Below are 20001 nucleotides of genomic sequence, written 5' to 3'. Positions count from 1 at the left end.
TTCTTAACAAGTATGTTAAGTTTCAGCTTTCACCTTCACAGAGAAATGGAATAGCACAGATTCAAATTTAAGGCTTTCACAAGAGAAGAAAATATATCCAAAAAAATGGGTGCATCAAGCATAACTCTCAATAAATGCCATGATTAGTCAGCAGATCAAGCATTACTTGGCCATAAATAAATATAGGTAAACCAAGAAAGCAGCTGCTTACAGATGATACCTAAATATCAATTAATCACTGGCAAATAAGTGTTAGTTTAAATCCAAGGTTGCTTGTTAGAACTCAGGGCCTCTTTCCCCCCAGGTGCATTGTGGCCTTTGCATAACTGCATTGCTTTTAAAATCAAACTCAACATAAATAAACAAGAGGAAAACAAGTCCTAAGGCTCTGGGCTCTGTCCCACATATCCTCTCCCTGTTTCTGTCAGAGAGATTTTCTTCTGCACAACTTACAAAAATGCAATGCATTTTGGGGAACGTTAATATAAATAAATATAACACCAGTATAGAGAACATGTCAGAAGTTCTTTGTTATCACTAAGACAACTGGAGCACTAGTCTTATTTTAGAAAGGCGAGATCAGAAGCATTTAAACTGGAGGAAGAACAGAAATGTCTGTACCTGTAAACGGTCCTGAAGTGGACAGCTTTCCTTTGATGCACAGGACTGGTGTTCCCCTGGGATTCAGGTGCCTTCATCGTGGCCCACACAGGGGGCAGACGACCTCTAGGACACCAGATGACCTCTAGGACACCTCTAGGGCACCTTTGCTGCTTGGCAAAGTGTCTGGTCACTGGGGGACTGGTGCTGGCCAGGTGGATCACACAACCACTCTTTGGGGAAATAAAAACTGGAGTATTAGTAGGTGTAAGCACCAGGCGATTTACTTCTATGCCACTGTAATTTCTCCACGCCTAAAATCTGATTTAAACTAACACACAGGTGCTATGAGATCTGCTTTCTGCTTTCCAGAAAGCACTAGAGTGAGTATGTTTCTTATGGAAAGCGCTCACATCCCAAGTAGGAAGGTTTTGCACAACTACCTGACTGCAAGAGTGGGGCTGACGAACGTGTGTCAGCCCTGGCACGAATGTCACGGATGTATGGATGCGCTCTTTGTGGGAACGGGGTTATTTGCAGGATAAGGACATCGATAACAAATCCCGGCAGAGCACGGGCATCGATAATAAATCCTGGCAGCGCGGCTTTGGCCCGGCTGAGGAAGTGGCGCTGCCGCGACGTGAGGCGAGTCCCGACTAATGAAGGAGATCGCCGGCGCGGCCGTTGCCGGGCGACCGAGCGGGACCGGCCGGGCCCGGCCCGCGGCTCTTTCCCGGAGCTCCTTCCCGGGGCTCTCCGCCGGGGATTTTTCCCGAGGCTCTTTGCCAGGGCTCTCGGAGGACTCGGCGGCGGCCGCGGGCCCTGCGAAGCGGCAGCGAGACACCTCCGCCATGGCGGGGGGAGGCACCGCCGACTGCGGGCTGCAGGTGAGCGGCAGCGGCCGGGGCAGGGCAGGAGCAGGGGCAGGGGCAAGCCGACGCTGGGGACGGGGCCTGCGAGCAGGTTTCTGCCATTGGGAATACGTTAATTCGCTGTTAGAGGCAGCACACGCACAAACATCCGCGTTCCTTTGGAAATGGAAGCGGGCAAACAGGCTGCCCGCGGTGACACCGGGAGCTGCGGCCCGTGCCTAGGCTGCGAGCAGCACGGCTGTCCCGGCCCTGACAGCCGGGCTGGAGGAGCAGCCCCGCCACCCGCAAGTGCCTCGGGGGGCGCCCAAGGCCCGTGACGAGCCACTGCTCCTCGTGGTTTGTGGGTCAGGGTCCGGAATCTGGAGATACTGGTGCATTTCTTTATGGGTTTACACTCTGTAATTGAGGCCAGCGCCCTTCAGAATCATGTAAATGTGTCCGTGATGTCCTGCAGCAGAGAGTCTAAAATATGTGAAGTTCTTCCATTGGGTTGGACCTGCCACCTGCTTCAGGCTCCTGTTGTGCGGCACCTGTTCTCATAGACCTTCCTCTTGTGCTCTTCCCGATGAAAACATACAAAAGAGGAGAAGTGTCACATGATGATGCATCCTAAGTGCCCAAAAATGAAAAAGGGATTTGCAAGATAGGTTTCTTATGAAGAAGAAATATAAATAAATACATGGAGATTCGGGGATTTTTTTTTTTTTGATTTAGATATGCCGGGGGAATGGAGATAGAATGCATGCACTATGCTTCAGCTTAACTGTCAATTAAATGGGCTTATCTCTGTTGCTCAGTTTTGCTTACGCATTTGTGGGAGGGGAGAATTTGTGCTGAGCTTGAGCAAGTGAATCCTCTCTTTTTGTAAAAGTTATTTGTGAAGCCATTTCAGGATGAGCTACAGGAAGCAATTTCTGATCATGCAACAAGCAAGGAAGAAGATGAATATCCAGATGACTTTGAAAGTGATGAAGATGGCATCTTAAATGGTAAAACAAAATTAAATATTTTTCCTTGTGTTCTTCCTTTCTTAACTCATTACTAGATCCTAGACAATCTTTATGCGTCAACATAATTTAGTATTCCAAGAATTCGTATTTTAACAACTTCTAAAGCACTGTCCTCCTCTGCCAAGTTAGCAGCAGATTTCCCAATGAAATCAGTGGAGGTGCCAGCCTGCTAGACCACACACAGTCTGTACTGGTCCCTACCATTGCAGTCCCCAGTTCTCCTCCCTAGTCATCTTGTTTACTCCACACCTGGATCAGACAGGAGTACACAGTGCTGTAAATGAAAATGGACATGGGCAGAGAGAAAGGCATTGTTTTTTTCTCACTGGTTTCCCAGCCTGGACAATCAGTGAATAAGGGCTGCAGGACAGACTTCCGTCAACCAGAAATAAGTTTGATCTGGTTGTCTTTCTTGGAGCAGGATGCATTTGATGTTTACTAATGTTTATGCTTAGTCTAACAAGATTGGCCAAATTACTCTTCTTCCTACTGGTATGGCACTAAATGTTAAGGAAAGTAGGAATATTAAATACTATCACGTATTTTTAAAAGAACTTCCTCTGTGGCCTGTTTTCCATTCTCACCTGAAACATCTTTTAACAGTTTGTGGGATGCTTTGATTTCCCTTTGTGGACAAGAATTGGGAAAAAACCTCTCCAGCAGTAAATGCATTACTATCATGACATTCTTTTGTCACCTTGCTCAAGCATTCAAGCTCCAAAATTAGGTCAATTAGCAATAACAGGCTAGAGGAAGACAAATATTTTTGGTAAACATGTGAACCTTGGCATTGTAGAATATACTTCCTTTGAGTATCTTCTAGTAGATTTTAAATGGGGCAGAAGTGAAGAGAAGGGAGGATGGGTTCTAATACCAAACATGGTATTAGAGGGTTCTAATACCAAATATGCCCAGCTTTGTTATTAATGACTTGCTTCCACTTTCTATAGCATTGGGACAGATTTTTTCAGAAGGACTTTAAATTGCATGGCAGAAAATAATTAATGAGTGAATATTTTTCTTTGGATTGGGTCCATGAAAATAGATGACAGGAAAGGAAGTAGAATAAATCTGTAGTTTGGTGGCTTTGCAGAGATCAGAGGCTCAGAAAGAGAAATGCTCAGAAACTTAAGTCAGGAGGGTGTTACAGGAAAAATAGTGTTGAGTTTTAGAAGATTCAGGTTCTGTGTTGCATTTTTTTCCAATTGTATCAAATACAAGTTGGTAATGTGCTCTTTGCAGATATTGGGAAAGAACGTGCTGAAAGTAATTCAGGTTCTGCAAGCACTGAGAGATCTCTTGCTGGGAGTCCTCTCTTGAACGATGATGCTTTACAAAAAGCAGTAGATTTGGAAAATGAAGCTGCTGATGACTTGAATTTATCCTTTCATGAAGAGAAGCTTCAGCCAATAATGGTTTCAGATGGTGAGCGCATACAGAATGACAGAAAAGATGGTGAAGAAGGATGTTTGGAAGGTCAAAATGAGGATAATGATGGAAAAAATAATGAAGAAGTACTGCATGATAATAGTGAAAGTGATGACTTGCCTATTAACAAACTACATGAAAAAAGAAATCAGAAGGAAAACCAACCAAAAGCAAAGTCTCGGATGCGCAAAAAAGGAAATGCTTCAGCACCAGGTGAAAAGAAAGTATTTTAATGTTGCTGTTTAGCCATTTGACAGTATTTTAAAGTGTTTTAATTTGGGTTATTTTCTGTTTTAACAGTCATCTGCTTTGGATCGCAGCCAAAGCTTCTAAAGATATATAAACTCTGTATACCAGGGGGTAAACTGAACCAGTGTGGGCCAAAAGCAGGAGGTTCCTCTTTGCCTTTGCCTTTTCCTTTCAGAAGATGAAAAACAGCTGTTTAGGTCCCTAAAAGTCCAGCTTTTCATCAGTGCATGTGCATGGAAGGCATGAGGGGGCTGCCAAGATGCCCCCTCAGTGTGTGCCTGGCACAGAAAGCTGTATTCACATAGTGTCCCCTGACACAGTTTGGATGTATAGTTAAACACATTAACTACCCCAAACTTGAATATTTCAGTATAAGAATACCTGATTCATTTTTAATATGCAATGCAGAATTTGGAATTCTGCTAATCACTATATGTGTCAAAAGACACTATATTTTATGGAATTCTTAATATGAGAGGAATTTTCCTGTTTGGTGTTGAGATAAGTTTATGGCTGGTCATTACCTGTGATGGAAGATTGCAACTTTGAAATTGATAGAGCATGATTAAAGATATCAGCTTAATTTTTCCTTTCCACATGATGGCACCAAAGTGCCATCAAAGGTATTTGAATGTGCAGACACCTCTCCTTCCTGGCTGGTGTGCCTGTGTGGTTTTAGACTGGCAGAAAAGAAGTTGAAATACTTTTCTTCATCTGAATCAAAGTAGTGCAGTGACACACTGCAGTATTAGTTAAAATTCAGTAAATTAAGAAATCTTGTTACCTTGAACTTACCTTCATCACTGTAAATTTAGGGTAAATTTCAGGTAAATTTCTGTGATTATGGGCATTAATGTTCCTTTCTTCAGGTAATTGGAGTAAATTTGTTGTCCAAAATTTCTGTTTTTCCAAAGAATTCCATCAGAAATTTGTAGAAGACTTCTGATTTGCTTTTACTTGGGCATTTTTTGACTTCTGTCTGAACTGTTTTACAAATTTAGATCTCTGTATTACTGGCAGTTGAAATCTTGAAAATGTTTTTTAAGTCTTATTAATGTGTTTCATAAATAACAATTTCACCACTTAGGCATACACTGAGATTGAGGTTAAATCCCCGCTGTGGAATTTTTCAGTTATTCCTTCATGTGTCCCACACCCCTGAAGAACACTAACATAATGAAAGCAGTATTTGTAACCCAGAGTGTTAACTGGCATGCTTCATTAGAAGTCTGCTAGATGTCAGGAGAGCTCTTGCTGTGACTGCAATGACTCTTGCTTTTGGTTTCTGCACTAGAGCCATGTAAGGCAGATGGAAGGTTTTCCCCTTGTCTTGCTCTTACATTTTCTAACATTCAAGCTTCAGTTGCTACTGCAGTGTTACATGAAAATACAAGTGAATACTGCTCTTATTCATATATAGTTTTTAGAAGAAGGCATACAGAAAATACATTATACTATATAAAATTTAGTAACAATTTTCAAAGATGGATGGTTTTTCTAGAACTACATTTTGTACAGAAAAAAACAATACTCAAAAACCATGAAGTTCTTGTTAATGTATCCTCTCAATCTTTTTTCTCCCCTTAGATCAAGATCAGAAGACTGTCAGCACCAGTGACTTGAAACTGGAGGACAATGGTATGAAATCCCCTTCTGTTGACAGTTCAGATGGAATGGTGAAAATAACAGAAGAGCAAGAAATAGCTGATGCAATGCAGGAGGTGTCAGTGAATGATCAGTCTGAGCATGGGGAGGCAAAAAACGCATCCAAGAACTCCGTCAAGGTATTGCTCATACACAGTTTACCATTGTTTGGAACAATGTCCTAGAGGCACAATGGAGAGTTTTGTAATGTTGCTGTTGGTATCTTAAGTGTGTAGAATACTGTGGGTAAAGCTGACAATTTATATCTGGTTTCTAGAGCTGAGGCTCTTATAAATTCTGTATAGCTTTATGAAAGATGTAAGGAATACCTTTTCCACAAATTATTGAAGTAAGATAAAGGTATTGAAATGTATTTTCTAGCCTTAGCAAAGTACCTTCTGAAAGTGAAAATGTCAGATGTCTGTTGTGAGGATAGCTGAATAGCAGTGAGCAATATGTGTTGGCAGAGGATGGAATCCATGTGTGACCTGAATAATGGATAGGATGCAAATCACTCTACTCTTTATCCTAAAAAGAATGTAGCTACGTGTAATTATTAAAGCTAAGTATTCAAAAGACTTCAAAGAGTGTTTATAGAATAAACCAGCTGTGTTCTTTTTACTTTTTATTATTTCTAAACTATTGACTGTGTTTGTACATAATACAAATGAACATTCTTAGCTGCCGTTCCAAAGTGATACAGGCACTCTGAATGGTTGGTTGGTTGGTTGGTTGGTTGGTTGGTTGGTTGGTTGGTTGGTTTGGGAGGCTTTCTTTGTTTTTTGGATTTTTTTTCTGTCCTTACTTCCTTACCCTGTACTTCACCCTCTCTTTATTAGGATGTCTTTCTTGCCTGTTTTTATAACATCATGAGACCATGGAATATCTTGACTTGGAAGAGACTCAAAAGGGCTGAATCCAAATCTCAGTGTCCTTTTTAGCTTGTAAAAAAACCTGTTTCATCCTCATCTGTTGCTTGAGAGACTCTATAACTTTACTTTTCCTCTGTGTTTCTTAGAAGCTAAGTGAAACAAAGGAGAGAGTTCTACAAAACCCAAAGGCTTCTTTATCTGACAGGTAAGAGGAGAATGCCAAGCATTGTTCTGAGCCATTTAAGATGCCTGTAAGTGCCCTGACAATGCTGCTCCCCTCTCATATTCTGTCAGCATTATCTTTGCTGCTGACAACCTCTTACCATCTGTGGAAAACAATTGAGTGCATGTGGCATGTTGTTATGACCCTTGCTCAAGTTTATGTCAGATCAGACTCCCAGATCTTTTGCCAGTGTCTGTGATGAATGTGTTACTGGAGTCTTTACAGGCTCTAAGCTGTTTCTTAGATGAAAGTGTGAATAATTTGTAAATTAACAAGAGATAAATTCTTTCTCCTTTTCCTTCCCCCAGTCCCTGGTCCCCAGTCAAGTGCATTTAAAAAAAAACACAGTAACTTTTGGTATGCACTGAAATAAGAAGAACACTACTCTGTATGAGCTACAGTAAAAGGAAATGTCATTAATGTGTTTGTGTTCTGGTATTTTCCTAGGACTACAACTTCTGTGCATTTAAAGAGAAAGGGGAAAGCTGTTCCATCAACTTCACCTGTTTCATCTCAGTATCTGGGATCATTGAAGGTGTTGGAGGATAAATGCATGCAGAAGAAAAGTCCAGTAGATAATATAAGGGCAGCTGTTTATCAGGTAGATTTTAAAAATGAACAAACCAACAAACAAAATTGTGCATATAAAGGTCCCGATACAGGGCTTAAGACCTCATATTTTCTTGAAATCAATATTTTTTACTATATTCCTTTCATTGGCTCGCTGGTATAGTAATCCTTTTAGTCTGTTGGCTATGTCTTTTCCTCATATTATGAACAAAAAGCTCAATAAAAGGGACATAATGTTTTTATGTGGTTTATACTTTATTGTTTCAGACTATTTTCAGGCACATATTTTCCATTATTTCTACTTCATCCTTAACATAAGTAAGTGTCTACTTATAGTTGTTTGGTTTTTTCCCCGATATGTTCTATTCAAATGGTGTTCAGGAAAAGTGTTAACTTTTAAACTATTAAATCCTGTACTCTTTCCAGAAGAATATGATATGTGAATTCCTTGTAGAATTTCACAGCAATTATTTTCTGAGTTTAAATAAATTTTTGCTAATCTGATTGAGAACAACTCTCATTAATAGGCACCATTTATATTGGTATGTGTTTTTAATACTTATTATGGTCCTAAAACAAATTTTAGACCCTAAAATCCATATTTATATTGTTTCTACAGTCTTTGAAGGTAGAATAGTCTTCATTTAGGACACTATTATTTTTGAGCTGCGTACCAAATATACAGTTAATTCTTGAAAATTTAAGCCTGATTCTGCAGATGGCTCATAACCTTTTATGGCTGCCTGAAGTCTCACTTTTCCCAGCAGGATTTTATTCTTTTTTATTGTATGTATTTTCAAGAGAGACAGCAAATGTAAATAATATTCCTATCTAGCAAGTAATAAGAATCTTTATTACATTCTTCTATTCAGTTTTGATTAATGCTGACATTTTTGTTGGTGTTTCTAGGAATATGCTTTTTAAAAGATCTTTGAGGTGTTTTAGATTTTGTAGCTGTGATTTTAGAACTTTAAATTTTTTTGATCACAATGATTGTGTGATGACATCTTAGTTTTCCACATGGGATGCTTATTTAACTAGCACGTGGAAAAACTGAGAGTAATTTTGGTGGTCATTATATTGGTGCTGTTCTTTACTTATACCTTAAAAGGACTTTAAAAATATCTTACGATTCTTGCAGAACTGGTTGGAAAGGAAAAAGCTCCTTCTACTGGAATTAAAGAGAAGTGAAAAAGAAAAAGCTGAAATTCTAAGGAACAATACTGAAAAGGTTTGTTTACTTTGTTTTTTAAAAAGAATTTGACAAACTGTCACTCTTTGAAGTGTTCTTCCTGCCTAAGTGCATTCCTCTGCTGTTGTGAGTTATCTAGTTTTGTCCAAATAGCACAAGGTGATGTGAAATAGTAAATGGCATGTCCTGCTTGTTAGGGTTGTGGTAAACAGTGTCTGTCCAAAGCTTTCCTACACATTTACATAAGGTGTGTTAGCAATGTGCTTCCCAGATTAATTTTCAAGTTAGTTTACAAAGACCTTGGGATGCTCAACTCTTAAGGTGCCAAGTTTTGTTTGGTGCATGAGAACATGCATTCACTCCCTGCCTCAAGACATAGAGAGGGCTCTGGATTGAATAGTATCCTGCACATTCTTTAATTTGGCTTTTAACTATTTAATATGTTTCATTTCCAAGCATTTAACATGCATTTCATATCCTTCTACACTTACTTTGTGGGAGCAGTTAGTCTCATTCAAGTAAATTAAAAATGGGCATAAAAAATAACCCTATATATGCTTAAAATTTAATTCTAATACTTGCAATGTTGTCAGCAAATCAACGTCCGTTTCTTTATTGCTCCATTTAGCAATAAGTTTAAAGCTTACTATTTCACTTAGAATTTCATACTGAAATTGATTTATATGTAGACTTTTATTTCCAATCTAGAAAGAAGCACTTAAAAGAGAAGAATCAATTGCATGTTACGAAGCCTGGAAAAAAAAGAAAGAGAAAGAAGCAAGGAAGTTAAGTGCAAAAAAAAAGCATGAGGAACTTGAGGAAAAGAAACCAGAAGAACAGAATAAGGAAAAAACAGAAGCAGCACAAGCGGTGATGTGAAATTTGTACCTAAACATATATTTGAATGTGGTTCAGGAGATAGTAAAAATAATTTTGATTAATCCAGAAAGAGATGGAAATGAACTAGAATCTTAAATCTAGACACGCTTAGTTTTCGAAGGAAGCTTGTATTAGGTTTTGTTCTGTAAGAAATGTGTAATATTTACACTTGAAGACAAACAGGTTTCTATATTTGGAGTCTATTAAATGAGCATAAAATAAACTTCATACAAATAAATTAGCAATTAACTATTACCTTGTGGAAAAATAAGATTCTTTTTAGGTATAGTGATACGCACTTCTGAGAAATTCTACAAGCAAATATTCTAAAATTAGAATGTGTAGAAATTACAAAAAATAGTAATGTAGATTAGACTAGTGGAGTATTGACAGAAAGGTGAGAGGTAAGATTTTTCATGGATCTGTGATTGTCTTTAGGCATTCAAAAAATGGAAAGAAAGAAAAGTGGAATATTTAAGAGAACAAAACAGGAAGGAAAAACAGTCTGAAAGAATGAGGAAGAAGATAGAAGAGGACCTAGATGCAGAAAAGAGGAGAGTCAGTGTATCAGCAGTTGAAAAATGGTACTTCTCCACTGTCTTTGCTATATCATAGCTTCCAGAATCTTTGCTTATAAATGTTAAAGGTTTTCTGTGAGTGCTTGATGTGCGTGTAATTGGAAGACAATGGAATGCTTGGGATCAGACTCTTCATTCCCAATGGAGACAAAGTCTAACAGTGCAAACCAGCTGTGCAGCTCTCTTCAGTTTAATAATTTAGTTGCTTTCCTCCCCAAGAGGATATTAACTAAGCCCAGGCAGACATACTACAAATGATAAAATTCATTGTGAAGTAGCATTGTGTCTTACCTGGTTATTTTCATGCTTCATTACTAAGCCATAGGAAGGAAGATAAATCTTTGAAGTTTCATGGGATGCAGTATAGGAATGCAGATGTAGGAAGAAGGAAAAAAGATGTATCTGCTGTAGATATCTATATTAGTTTTACAAGCCAAGAGTTTTCACAGGAAATGCAAAACTTTCAGTTACCTACAGAAGTTTAGAATGTTTTTTTTTATTATTCTAAATAAGGGAGAACAAAGTACAGAAAAGGTGATACCATAATTGATAGAGTAGTAGATTCATGTATGCCTTGGTGATGTATAAAAATGGACATGGAAGATTTAAAATACATATTCTCAATCTTTGATTTGAAGTGTATAATACATATTTTGACTCAATTACTTAATTGGTCACAGATGCAGCTTTTGGTCTTTACATAATGACCTCTTGCTCTTCCCTCTCACTACACAGGAATAAAAAAAAGGAAGAATATATAAAAAAGAAGAAAGTAGAAAAGTTCCTGGAGAAAAGAAAGCAAGAAATGCAGCAGGCAAAGAAGGAAGAAAAAAGTGAAAAGGCTGTGGAGGAATATGAAAGATGGCTGGTATGTTTGTTGGGTTTGGGGTTTTTTTTGCCTTTTGTCAAAGCCAAAACATTTGATGTAGTGTGAGCACTTGAGTATTGTAAGACTCGTGGGGTGTTGTGCTCTTATGAGAGAGGCCAGACGGTGGCAACATTACGTTGCTTGTCTCCCTTGAATGTGTGATCAAAATGTTGCTTAAGTACAGTGCACTTGATATCTGTCATACATGAAAAATATATTCTCCCTACCTACATGTCATAGAGTTTTCGATTTCCAGGCTTAATTTTTTGCCATTCCATATCCGGAACAACCATCTCTGAAGGGCCAATTAGCCAGAGCATAAAACCTGCAAAGTTAAACAGCATTGCTAGCTGCAACAGTCAGTGCATGTACTTTCAAGGAAGCATTGAAAATGGAGACTTGGAGACCTCACAACTGATAAAAGCACTTGTAATGGGGTTCAAGATGATTTCCATTTGCGAGAAAGGGTGGAACTCCGATGCTCTCAATTATATTTTTCTCACAGCAGCGTCCCTGTTGTAAAGCAGTAAATTAATCCAGTGCTCTAGTCCCAACAATAAGGCAGGTTATTTTTCGTTGCTGCAGAATGACAAACTAGAAGAGAGATCACTAATATTCTTAGCATATTGTATTCTTAAAGTATGTGACTTGCCAGTTAAAAGAAGAAAGAAGAGCCTGTTTTAATTCCCCATTCTGTGTCACAGTCTTCCTCCTTATTGACTGTCAAGGTTTTTTTTAGTTAGAAAATGTTTCTTCTGTTGTCTCTCCTCCATGTGATTTCTGGCATGCCTTGTACATATGGTCTCTGTTGCCATTTGTAAGAATGGGATCTTGCAACCTAGCTGGATTATGGTCCTTACAGGAACCCTTCTTTAGTGTCAATAGCTTTTTTTTTTTTTTTTTTTTTTTTTTTTAGGAAGGAGAGGCAGATACTGAGTCAGGCAGCTGTACAGGTGTGGGACAGGTTTAGAGAGGATTTAGAGAGGACAATAATCCTTTACTTGGCTAACTCAGAAATACGCAGTTGCACAAAACACAAGAGCCTCCATGTTTTCCCTTTTCTCTGTTTCCAAACTTTTTAAATCTTAGGTTTATATCTTTTAAGATGTTTGACCTGGTCCCCTGTTGAAATACCTCTCATTTCTGTAAGCACTGATTAGAAGTTTTTTTCTGGTCCCCATTGTCAAGAGATTTTCAGCTCAGTTTAGCAAATGATTAATGTCTGATCTTAGGATATTTCTTGCTTGGTCAATATTGCTGATTGCCAAGGTAGGGAGTACTGTGCTTTGAGCAGTAACTACTGCACTGCCCTGGTGTGCTCTGCTCACTGAGATTATCCTAATCAATTTAGTTGTACCAAAGCAAGAATATTACTTCTCATTGTACATTTGATTTCCTTCCTGTCCTGTACTCTGTATGAAGGTAAAAAAAAAAATCCCTTTTTTTTGGGAGTGAAAGATGCTGCCTAGCACAGGCTCTCCCATTCAAATTGTGTGTGAATTCTTGAGGTGATCACTTCAGTGAGATTATTCATAAAATTTTTAGTAGTTGGAGGAACGACCAGATCTAACTAGATATACATGTGCCTACATGAAAAATAAGCAAGTATAGGATGGGATAAGTACTGAACTGGTTGGCAGAGGTGCCTCTAAAATGATCCCATTTTCAGTATCTGTGTGCAAGTGTTGACTGTGTCTCGTGTCCAGTCTTCACATTTTTTACTTTCAGAATTTGTGCTGTCTTTTTGCAACTTACACATCTTTATTTGAGAAAGCATATTGGGAAATGGCTCTGTCATCATTTTAGGCCAGAATGTTGCCCCACTTTGTACAGATGCGAAAAAAATACATACCATTAGTGAACTGCAGGAGAGAAACACTGTGAAGTTGTCCTAGCATTACCAAGTGAACTCAGGTGACATCTGTCTGCAGGTAGATAGGCATCAGATCTGAGGGTAGAATTTGGAAGCCTTTTAAAAGTATTCTTTCAACTAAAATTATTTTTTAAGGGAAATAAAATAGTAGTGATATAGTGGGAAGTATTCTAATATGTTTTCGTTAACATTCAGCAGAAAGAAATGTGTGCATTCATCCTCAGCTTTCCTGAAGCAGGTGTTGACCATAATGTGTGGATAAAACAGACAGAAAAATCTCATTGTAGTCCTTCTAAAATAGAAGAAACATTCTGCTTTTATGTTAATGGCAATTCTGTTACTTCTGCTTTTAGATGTCATTGTGTGAATGTTTGATAGCATAAGAGCATAGAGAAGATTACTTTTTAAGCCTGGAAATAAATGCCCTGGAAAAGGCTATTAACACTTGTAAAATACTGGCATAAAAAGGATAATCTTGAGATGAGATGCTTTAGAAGCTGTAAATTCAAGCTTCTGATTATTTTGTTTCTTCCTATCATTTGCTTCTTGCTACTCACCAAGTACTCTTCAAGCCAATCTATCTTGATAAATGATCATTTTTTACTTACTGCATAATGCCAGTGTCTGACACTTGTCATTGACATGCACCCGTTCTGAGGAGTGGGACGTTGACAAGACTCATGTAGAAAGTTGATAATGACTGATCAGTTTAGTTTCCATTATTTCTGAGATACTAATCTTGATACCTGTTTACTGTGGATAGAAGTGAGTATCATCTCTAGATAAGTTAATGTTGTCCATTTTCTGTGATAAACATCAACCTACCACGAGCTTCTGAGAAGTAAGGCTGCTCTGAAATAGTTCTCAAAGACCAGCACAGTAATGTTGAAAGTCTTAGAAGAAGTTTGACATTTTTCCTTGAATTTGAGCATGTGTAATATCTATTTTTGGCATTCTAAAGCTGTTTAAAAACATCAAGAAAGGATATACTGGATAAGTCCCATGGATTTGTTGCTTTTCGGGGTTAGAAATAGCTGAAGTGGGTTGTTAATTTCATGTATTCATTAATTTCATATGATCTCTCTGAAAATTCTTTCTGAATTGCAATTTTCATGGCTTGTCATTGCAATAGGTTAGAAATAAGACTGCTATTGTTACTCCTCTCAAATGTTGTCAGTCTTCTGTAATATCTAAAATTCAATTTCTGTGTGGCAGTTGTTCTGCTAAAGAATGTGCTCTTCCCAGAATTTCATAAGTGAAAAATATACTCATCTTACTAGGCTATTGAGTAGGAAACTTCCACAGAAATCAAGCCATACAGTTTACTTGATCTAGTGTAAGACAAGCTACAGTTATTGATTTAAACTTTCACTGTTTCTGTTACTCTACTTCAATTAGTGCAAATAACATCTTGTTTATTATTCTATGGAATAGTTATATCAGTTGTGTCTTGTGAGAATTTGCACTGTAGTTATGACAAGAACATAAAAACTTTGTGTGTGTTGAAGACAGGGAGGAGGCAAGTAGATCTTCACTTTGAATTAAATATTTTAAAAAACAGTTAAATTAAATTAAGACTCTTTCCTTGCCAATGGGATTCATTAATGCAAATTGGATCTCAAACCCAAACATTCAAAACTGAAGCACAGTTAAAAAAATCCAAAGCAACTTTTGTTCCTTTCCTTGGTGAGTGTATGCTTTATTTTTGGTTGTGGTTTTTCATACTTGAGTCTGTTGTGTATTCAGTAGAGAGTGCTTGATAAAAATAAAATTTGCACATTTATTTGTAGCATGCAATTTCTCTAATGCTTGCAATACTGCTGCAAAAAGTCTTACTTTTAATGAGTTTTCACTTACCTGTCACATATCTTTATACAATATAATTTTATGATTACAGCTACAGGAGCATGTATCATATATGTATTCCATTAGAGCATGTTCTTCCCAAGCTTATCTGTATTGCTTCACATATCTTGATGTCTTTTTGAAAAATATCACTGATAATGCAGACTACATTTCTCTTAGGGTACTAAACAGTTCCCTTGAAGAATTTTAGAATATCTTGAATTTGTTCTAAAGACCTGAAGCCACTAGTTGTGTTCATCTGACGAAATCTCTGTGGAGGGAGAAAGAAGGCAAAAGTGAGGGATGAGAAGAGTCAGAATGTCACAGTGCTGCAAGCCTAGCTTGTCTCAATTACTCCATGTGATCTGAAAGACACAGCTTTTACAGAGAGATAGTATTTTATTATTAGACTGTGATGAACTTTTGTATTGCTTATTTTAGCAAAAGGGCATTCTTTTTCTGTGCAAACCCTGCCTTGCTTTTAATCAGCCTTCCTAGTAAAGACATGAAATTATTGTGTGTTTGTTTAGCCAGACCAGATGTTCCTGACTGAATTGGATCTTCAGGTTTATGTTGACAAAGAGCTGAAGGGCACAGATTAAAATCATATTGATAGGGTTGATATTTCAGTGTGTTGCTTTGCTGTCTACAATTTTTGGACACGTATATGTGTAAAACAGGAGAAAACTTCACTCAAGCTCTCTTTCTTACTGTAATGCTTCCACATCCCTTTTTCATCTACTCCCTCAGCCACAGTTACCTCACTATTGCCTGGCTCACATATGAGTAACAGACAAACACTTCCAGCATTTTGGGAATTTGTGGATATATGGCATCCATCAGAGGAAGAGGATCATGGGCTATATGAGAGTACCGGTTATCTTACAGGTGTCCTCAAGGAGCAGTACTTCCACTATATGCAGTTCATACATGTAAAAATACAAAACTATGGATGCTTCAAAATGCTAACTGATGGGCTGCAAATGATGAAAGAACCAGGGTTGGATGTGGCACAGCTGATGATGGTTTTAAGTGGGCATATCCACATTGCATCTTTATTACCAGGGATGTGTTTGCAGGTTGTTGGTCTTGGGAATGAATGTACTGTTCATGTGTGAGAAAGGCAGCTGCTCCAGGACCTCTCACCCACCCATCGCAGGGGGCACTGTAAATTGTGCTGTGGTCTATATGTCCAACCTTGGTTCCACCAAGAAAAAAACTTTTAAGTCAGTAAGAAATCTGCACCCATATGCCCCACAAACCTGCAAGGAAAACTTGCACCTGTAGAGAGCTAGCCAGTGTACTAAACTGCTAATGCAGATGCACCTTTAGATGCTGGTTCTCTTGAGGGTGAAATGGCAGTCATCTTTGCAAAGAAGAGCGCTTATGTAGAATGCAACTGATTAGAAATTCAAAAATAATTATAAATAATTGCACCTTAATTTTTGAATGACAGGTCTCTTGAAAATCATTAGTTAATAAGATGCAAAAAGAGTGTTGCAAGTATCTTGCAACCCTCATCATCCTAATTGCCCCATTGCGGTTTGAAACAACAGAAAATAGAATTAGAGCCTTGCAGTGCTTATAACATAAATTAGATAGATCTTTGTTTAAAGTTAAATTGTTTAATTACCAGTTTGTTCTAATACATGGCAGGTGTGATTTAATAAGTACAGAAAGTTACAATAATGCATCAATGTTCTCATTATATGAGAACAACATATTTTGCATTGTGATTTATGTATCCTCTTAGAGACAAGAAGTAATTATTGTGAGACTAATTACATACAAGACCAATACTTAATCCACTAGGCCTTCTGTTGGGCTTTTTTTTTAGACAGTGCACAAACCCAGCCCATCCTTGAGACAGTCACCCTAATTGTAAGTGACACCCAATGTGCAGTCTCTTTTGTTGGTTGCATTGTGCAAAGTCTATGACTGAACCGCTAAAAGGGATGTGCTGAGCTCCAAAAGGCAAATTTCCATTGCATGTTTTCTTTTCTTTTTGCTCAAGAAAGGCATAACAATAATGCAACTTTTCTTTTAGTAGAATTGTTGTTGAGGGGCGGTAGGGTGGTTTTGGTTTGGGCTTTTTTTCACACAATTTTTTATTCTCAGGAAAACAAAATGAGGAGAGAACAGCTTGAGAAGAGCCATAAGAAGTTGTGGGCTGTCCATGGGAATGAAATGAGTCCTCCCTGGAGACCACCTGGCAAAGTCACATATTCTAGTAATTACTAAGCAGTTTATTGCCTCCCCAAAAAACAGATAGTTTACAAAGTTCTGTCAATAGCCAGTAGCTCTTCTGTTATCAGATGATTTTCTCTGAATCCATTATAGGTGTTAAATTATTTCTTTTTAGTTTATTTGATATCTGCAGTTTAAATAAAACTGTTGCTCATTTGCATTGCTTTATAAAATGTAATAATTTTTTCTAATTCCACATTTAAATTACTTTTGCTAAATGTCATGTTATGTCATACCTTTTTGGTGAAAATTTATATCCAGGATACATAAAGCTGGACTCAGGCATTTTTTTCACCCATTAAGTAGCAGAATGGTTATTTTAAAGTTACTAGACTCTTAAGGAGTTAATTCTTGAAGAAATGATCTGAGGAGGCTGTGGGGTGAGGAGGATTGTAAGGAGATGTTGGTTCTCTTGTGGTGGTAGATGAGAAAATGCTAGGAGTATGGAAGCAGAATGGCATTTTCATACAGTAATATACAAGATACAGAGAAAATATATGTTGCAGATAGGTGAATACAGGGCTTTCATAAGCTCCAGGTCTGCCTCTATCTGTTCCCTCATGGCAGGCCAGGCTTTTTTTCTAGCAGTAATGGAAAAAATGAGAAAGAATTTACTGCCAGCAGAAACTTTCAAGTAGCAGAAAAGATGCCCAGCCAGAGCAGCTTCAGTGGCCCATGTAAGAGGTAGAGTAAAATTACAGACAGCAGCAGGAGAGATGAGGAACTGCAGCCCTGGCAGAATGCAAAAGAATTGCCAATTCAAAAGTGGCACACCTGGATTTTATGAGAAACTACTAAATTACTTCAGTCCTTCAGGATGGGGTGGTGGTGTGCATCATTGGTGCTCTGGGCTTTTAGCATTTGGAGCCTTGAATTTGAGTTTAGTTTGTTCGGAAACTCCAACTGTAGTATCACGGGCAGATGAAATTTGTAGCAGGCACCAGAGTTTATTGTTCAACAGACCTGAAGAGTCTGAGACAAGGCAGCCTTGTCTCAGCCTTGTGAGAAAGGGATCATCTGGATCTTTTTTTTTGCAGTGTCCAGCTAGAGGAAGCAAGGAAGATCCTTTTACTGACTTGAGAGATGGAAATGAAAAGTGTGGTAGAATTAGTGGCAGAGATAAAGAGTTTGTCAGGTGCTTGTTCCTAACCTGAATGCTGCATCCTCGCTGACTTTTAAGCCTTTCTATAGCTGAATAGAAGGTTTTGACAGAAGACAGAAGTGAGATGTGGGTGACATCTTTCAGAGGAATGAGGAGTAGCTCACAAATTGACAACTTCTCAATAAGGAAAAGATGCTGAAGTCTGCAGACAAGGGGAAAGAGTTGATATGTTTAACTTCTAGAACAAAATTTGGGGAGCTTCATTTAATGTTATATTGTAAAAATTTGTACATGTTACAGCATAACACAAATGTCATAGGAGAATTAGAGCTGAGAAATACAAAAATATGTACATTAATGTATAAGAATATACATGTATATCTGTATAGATCCTATCTATATGTTTATTGATGACAGAAAATATTTTGTATTAATAAAGTATATTTTAGTACAATAGCCTCTATGTTTTCATTGGATTTTAGAATACAAATCTTTATTTAAAGTTTTAATATATGGAAATTAACTAGGCAGTATCTATAAGAACGAGTTATCATTGTTAACATGGCAAGTAGATAGGGAACTGAATCCCACTGAAGGCAAGCTTCTACAGCATTCCAGCTGTCTCCTTCAGCTCCTTTACACTTGCTGACACAGCAATGCAAACATTCATTTAAGGAACATAGTTTCTAAACAGTAACCTAGAAGATGGTTAATATCTCTAATTTTTTTTCCAAAGTATTTAATTTAGGCATTAAGTTTCTCCATTGATGTGCTAAAGTCACAGGCTGATAATAAATGATTTTCTGTTTCAAGTCACTCATTCTGGGTAAGAAAAATTGTATGCTATTTTCCATTGTATCTTTTCTCTTTTATATTCACAAAATATGAGATCATCTTACCTGGTCTGTATATCATGGACTGCTGTGTTTCACTTGGTTAATTATGTGTTTAACTGAGTTACTTGACTCAAACTAATAGGGATTAACTTTTCTGGGCTGTGAACATCGATGGCAGCCTTGGCTGCACATCAAAACCTGGACTTGCTCCAGTTTGTCCATATCTTTCTTGCACTGGGGAGCCCAGAACTGAACATGATGCTCCAGATGCTGTCTCGCTCCCAGCTGCAGTGCCACACATGCCAAACAGAGGGGAGCAATCCCTTCCATCAACCTGCTGAGCACATTCTTATTAATACAGCCCACAATGTCGTTGGCATTCCCTGCTGTGAGAGCCCATGTCTGACTTATGCTCTGCTGCTGCTCCTCTGGCAGCCCTGGGTACTTTCCTGCAAAGCTGCTTTTTGACCACTGGGGCACAGGCTGTACTGTTGGCGTGAGGTAACTTCACCCCAGATGCAGAACTTACTTCGTCTTTGTTGACCTTAAAGGTTCCCACCACTCCCTTCTCCCACTTCCTAGGAAGCACCCTGCTTGGCTCTGTGGATTTAGTTTTGTCCAAGTAACTCTTCTGTCTTTCCCTTAGTGCCTCAGTGTCTCAGGCTAGACCTCATCCATAAAAAAAAAAAGGCAAAAAATGTCATCAGGCACCTCAGCTTTTTCCATGTCCTGTGTCACTAAGTCACCTGGCTCCTGAGGAGCAGGATCCTATTTTTCTTGCTGTCCGTGTACTTCCAGAAGCACCTTTGAGTCCCATATGAGCTTTAACTCATGCTGAGCTTTGGCTTTAGTAAATGCTTCCATGTTTTAGTCAATGTAGAGTAATGTCTCTGTTTTGCTCCACCATCTCTGTGCTTGCCTACTCTCTGAATTCCAGCACGAGAGCCTGTTCCCACGTGCTGGCTGCCTGCCCCACTTGTCTGACTCCACCCATGTCAGAATGGACTTTTCTTCTTTGATGGGGATGTTACTTAAGATCAACTAGCATTGGGTCCCTTTGCTTCCCAGGGCAGTCTCCTGTGAGATCCTGCCAAACAGATCCCTAAATAAGCC

General features: G+C 38.4%; 1 protein-coding gene across 1 annotated transcript; it reads left to right on the top strand.

Moving 5' to 3' along the window:
- Positions 1-1099: 1099 nt before the first annotated feature.
- MAP9 (microtubule associated protein 9) lies at positions 1100-18508 on the top strand. The gene is given in 13 exon segments (XM_059844434.1): positions 1100-1297; positions 1300-1401; positions 1404-1487; positions 2344-2461; positions 3725-4123; positions 5747-5943; positions 6822-6880; positions 7346-7499; positions 8610-8699; positions 9369-9530; positions 9978-10123; positions 10853-10985; positions 16822-18508. Coding segments are annotated over 13 exon segments (1965 nt in total). The 3' UTR covers positions 16945-18508.
- The last annotated feature ends 1493 nt before the right edge of the window (positions 18509-20001 follow it).

Source organism: Haemorhous mexicanus, chromosome 4 (genome assembly GCF_027477595.1).
Source record: "Haemorhous mexicanus isolate bHaeMex1 chromosome 4, bHaeMex1.pri, whole genome shotgun sequence".
Taxonomy (NCBI): domain Eukaryota; kingdom Metazoa; phylum Chordata; class Aves; order Passeriformes; family Fringillidae; genus Haemorhous; species Haemorhous mexicanus.
This window is presented reverse-complemented; position numbering and strand designations above follow the sequence as displayed.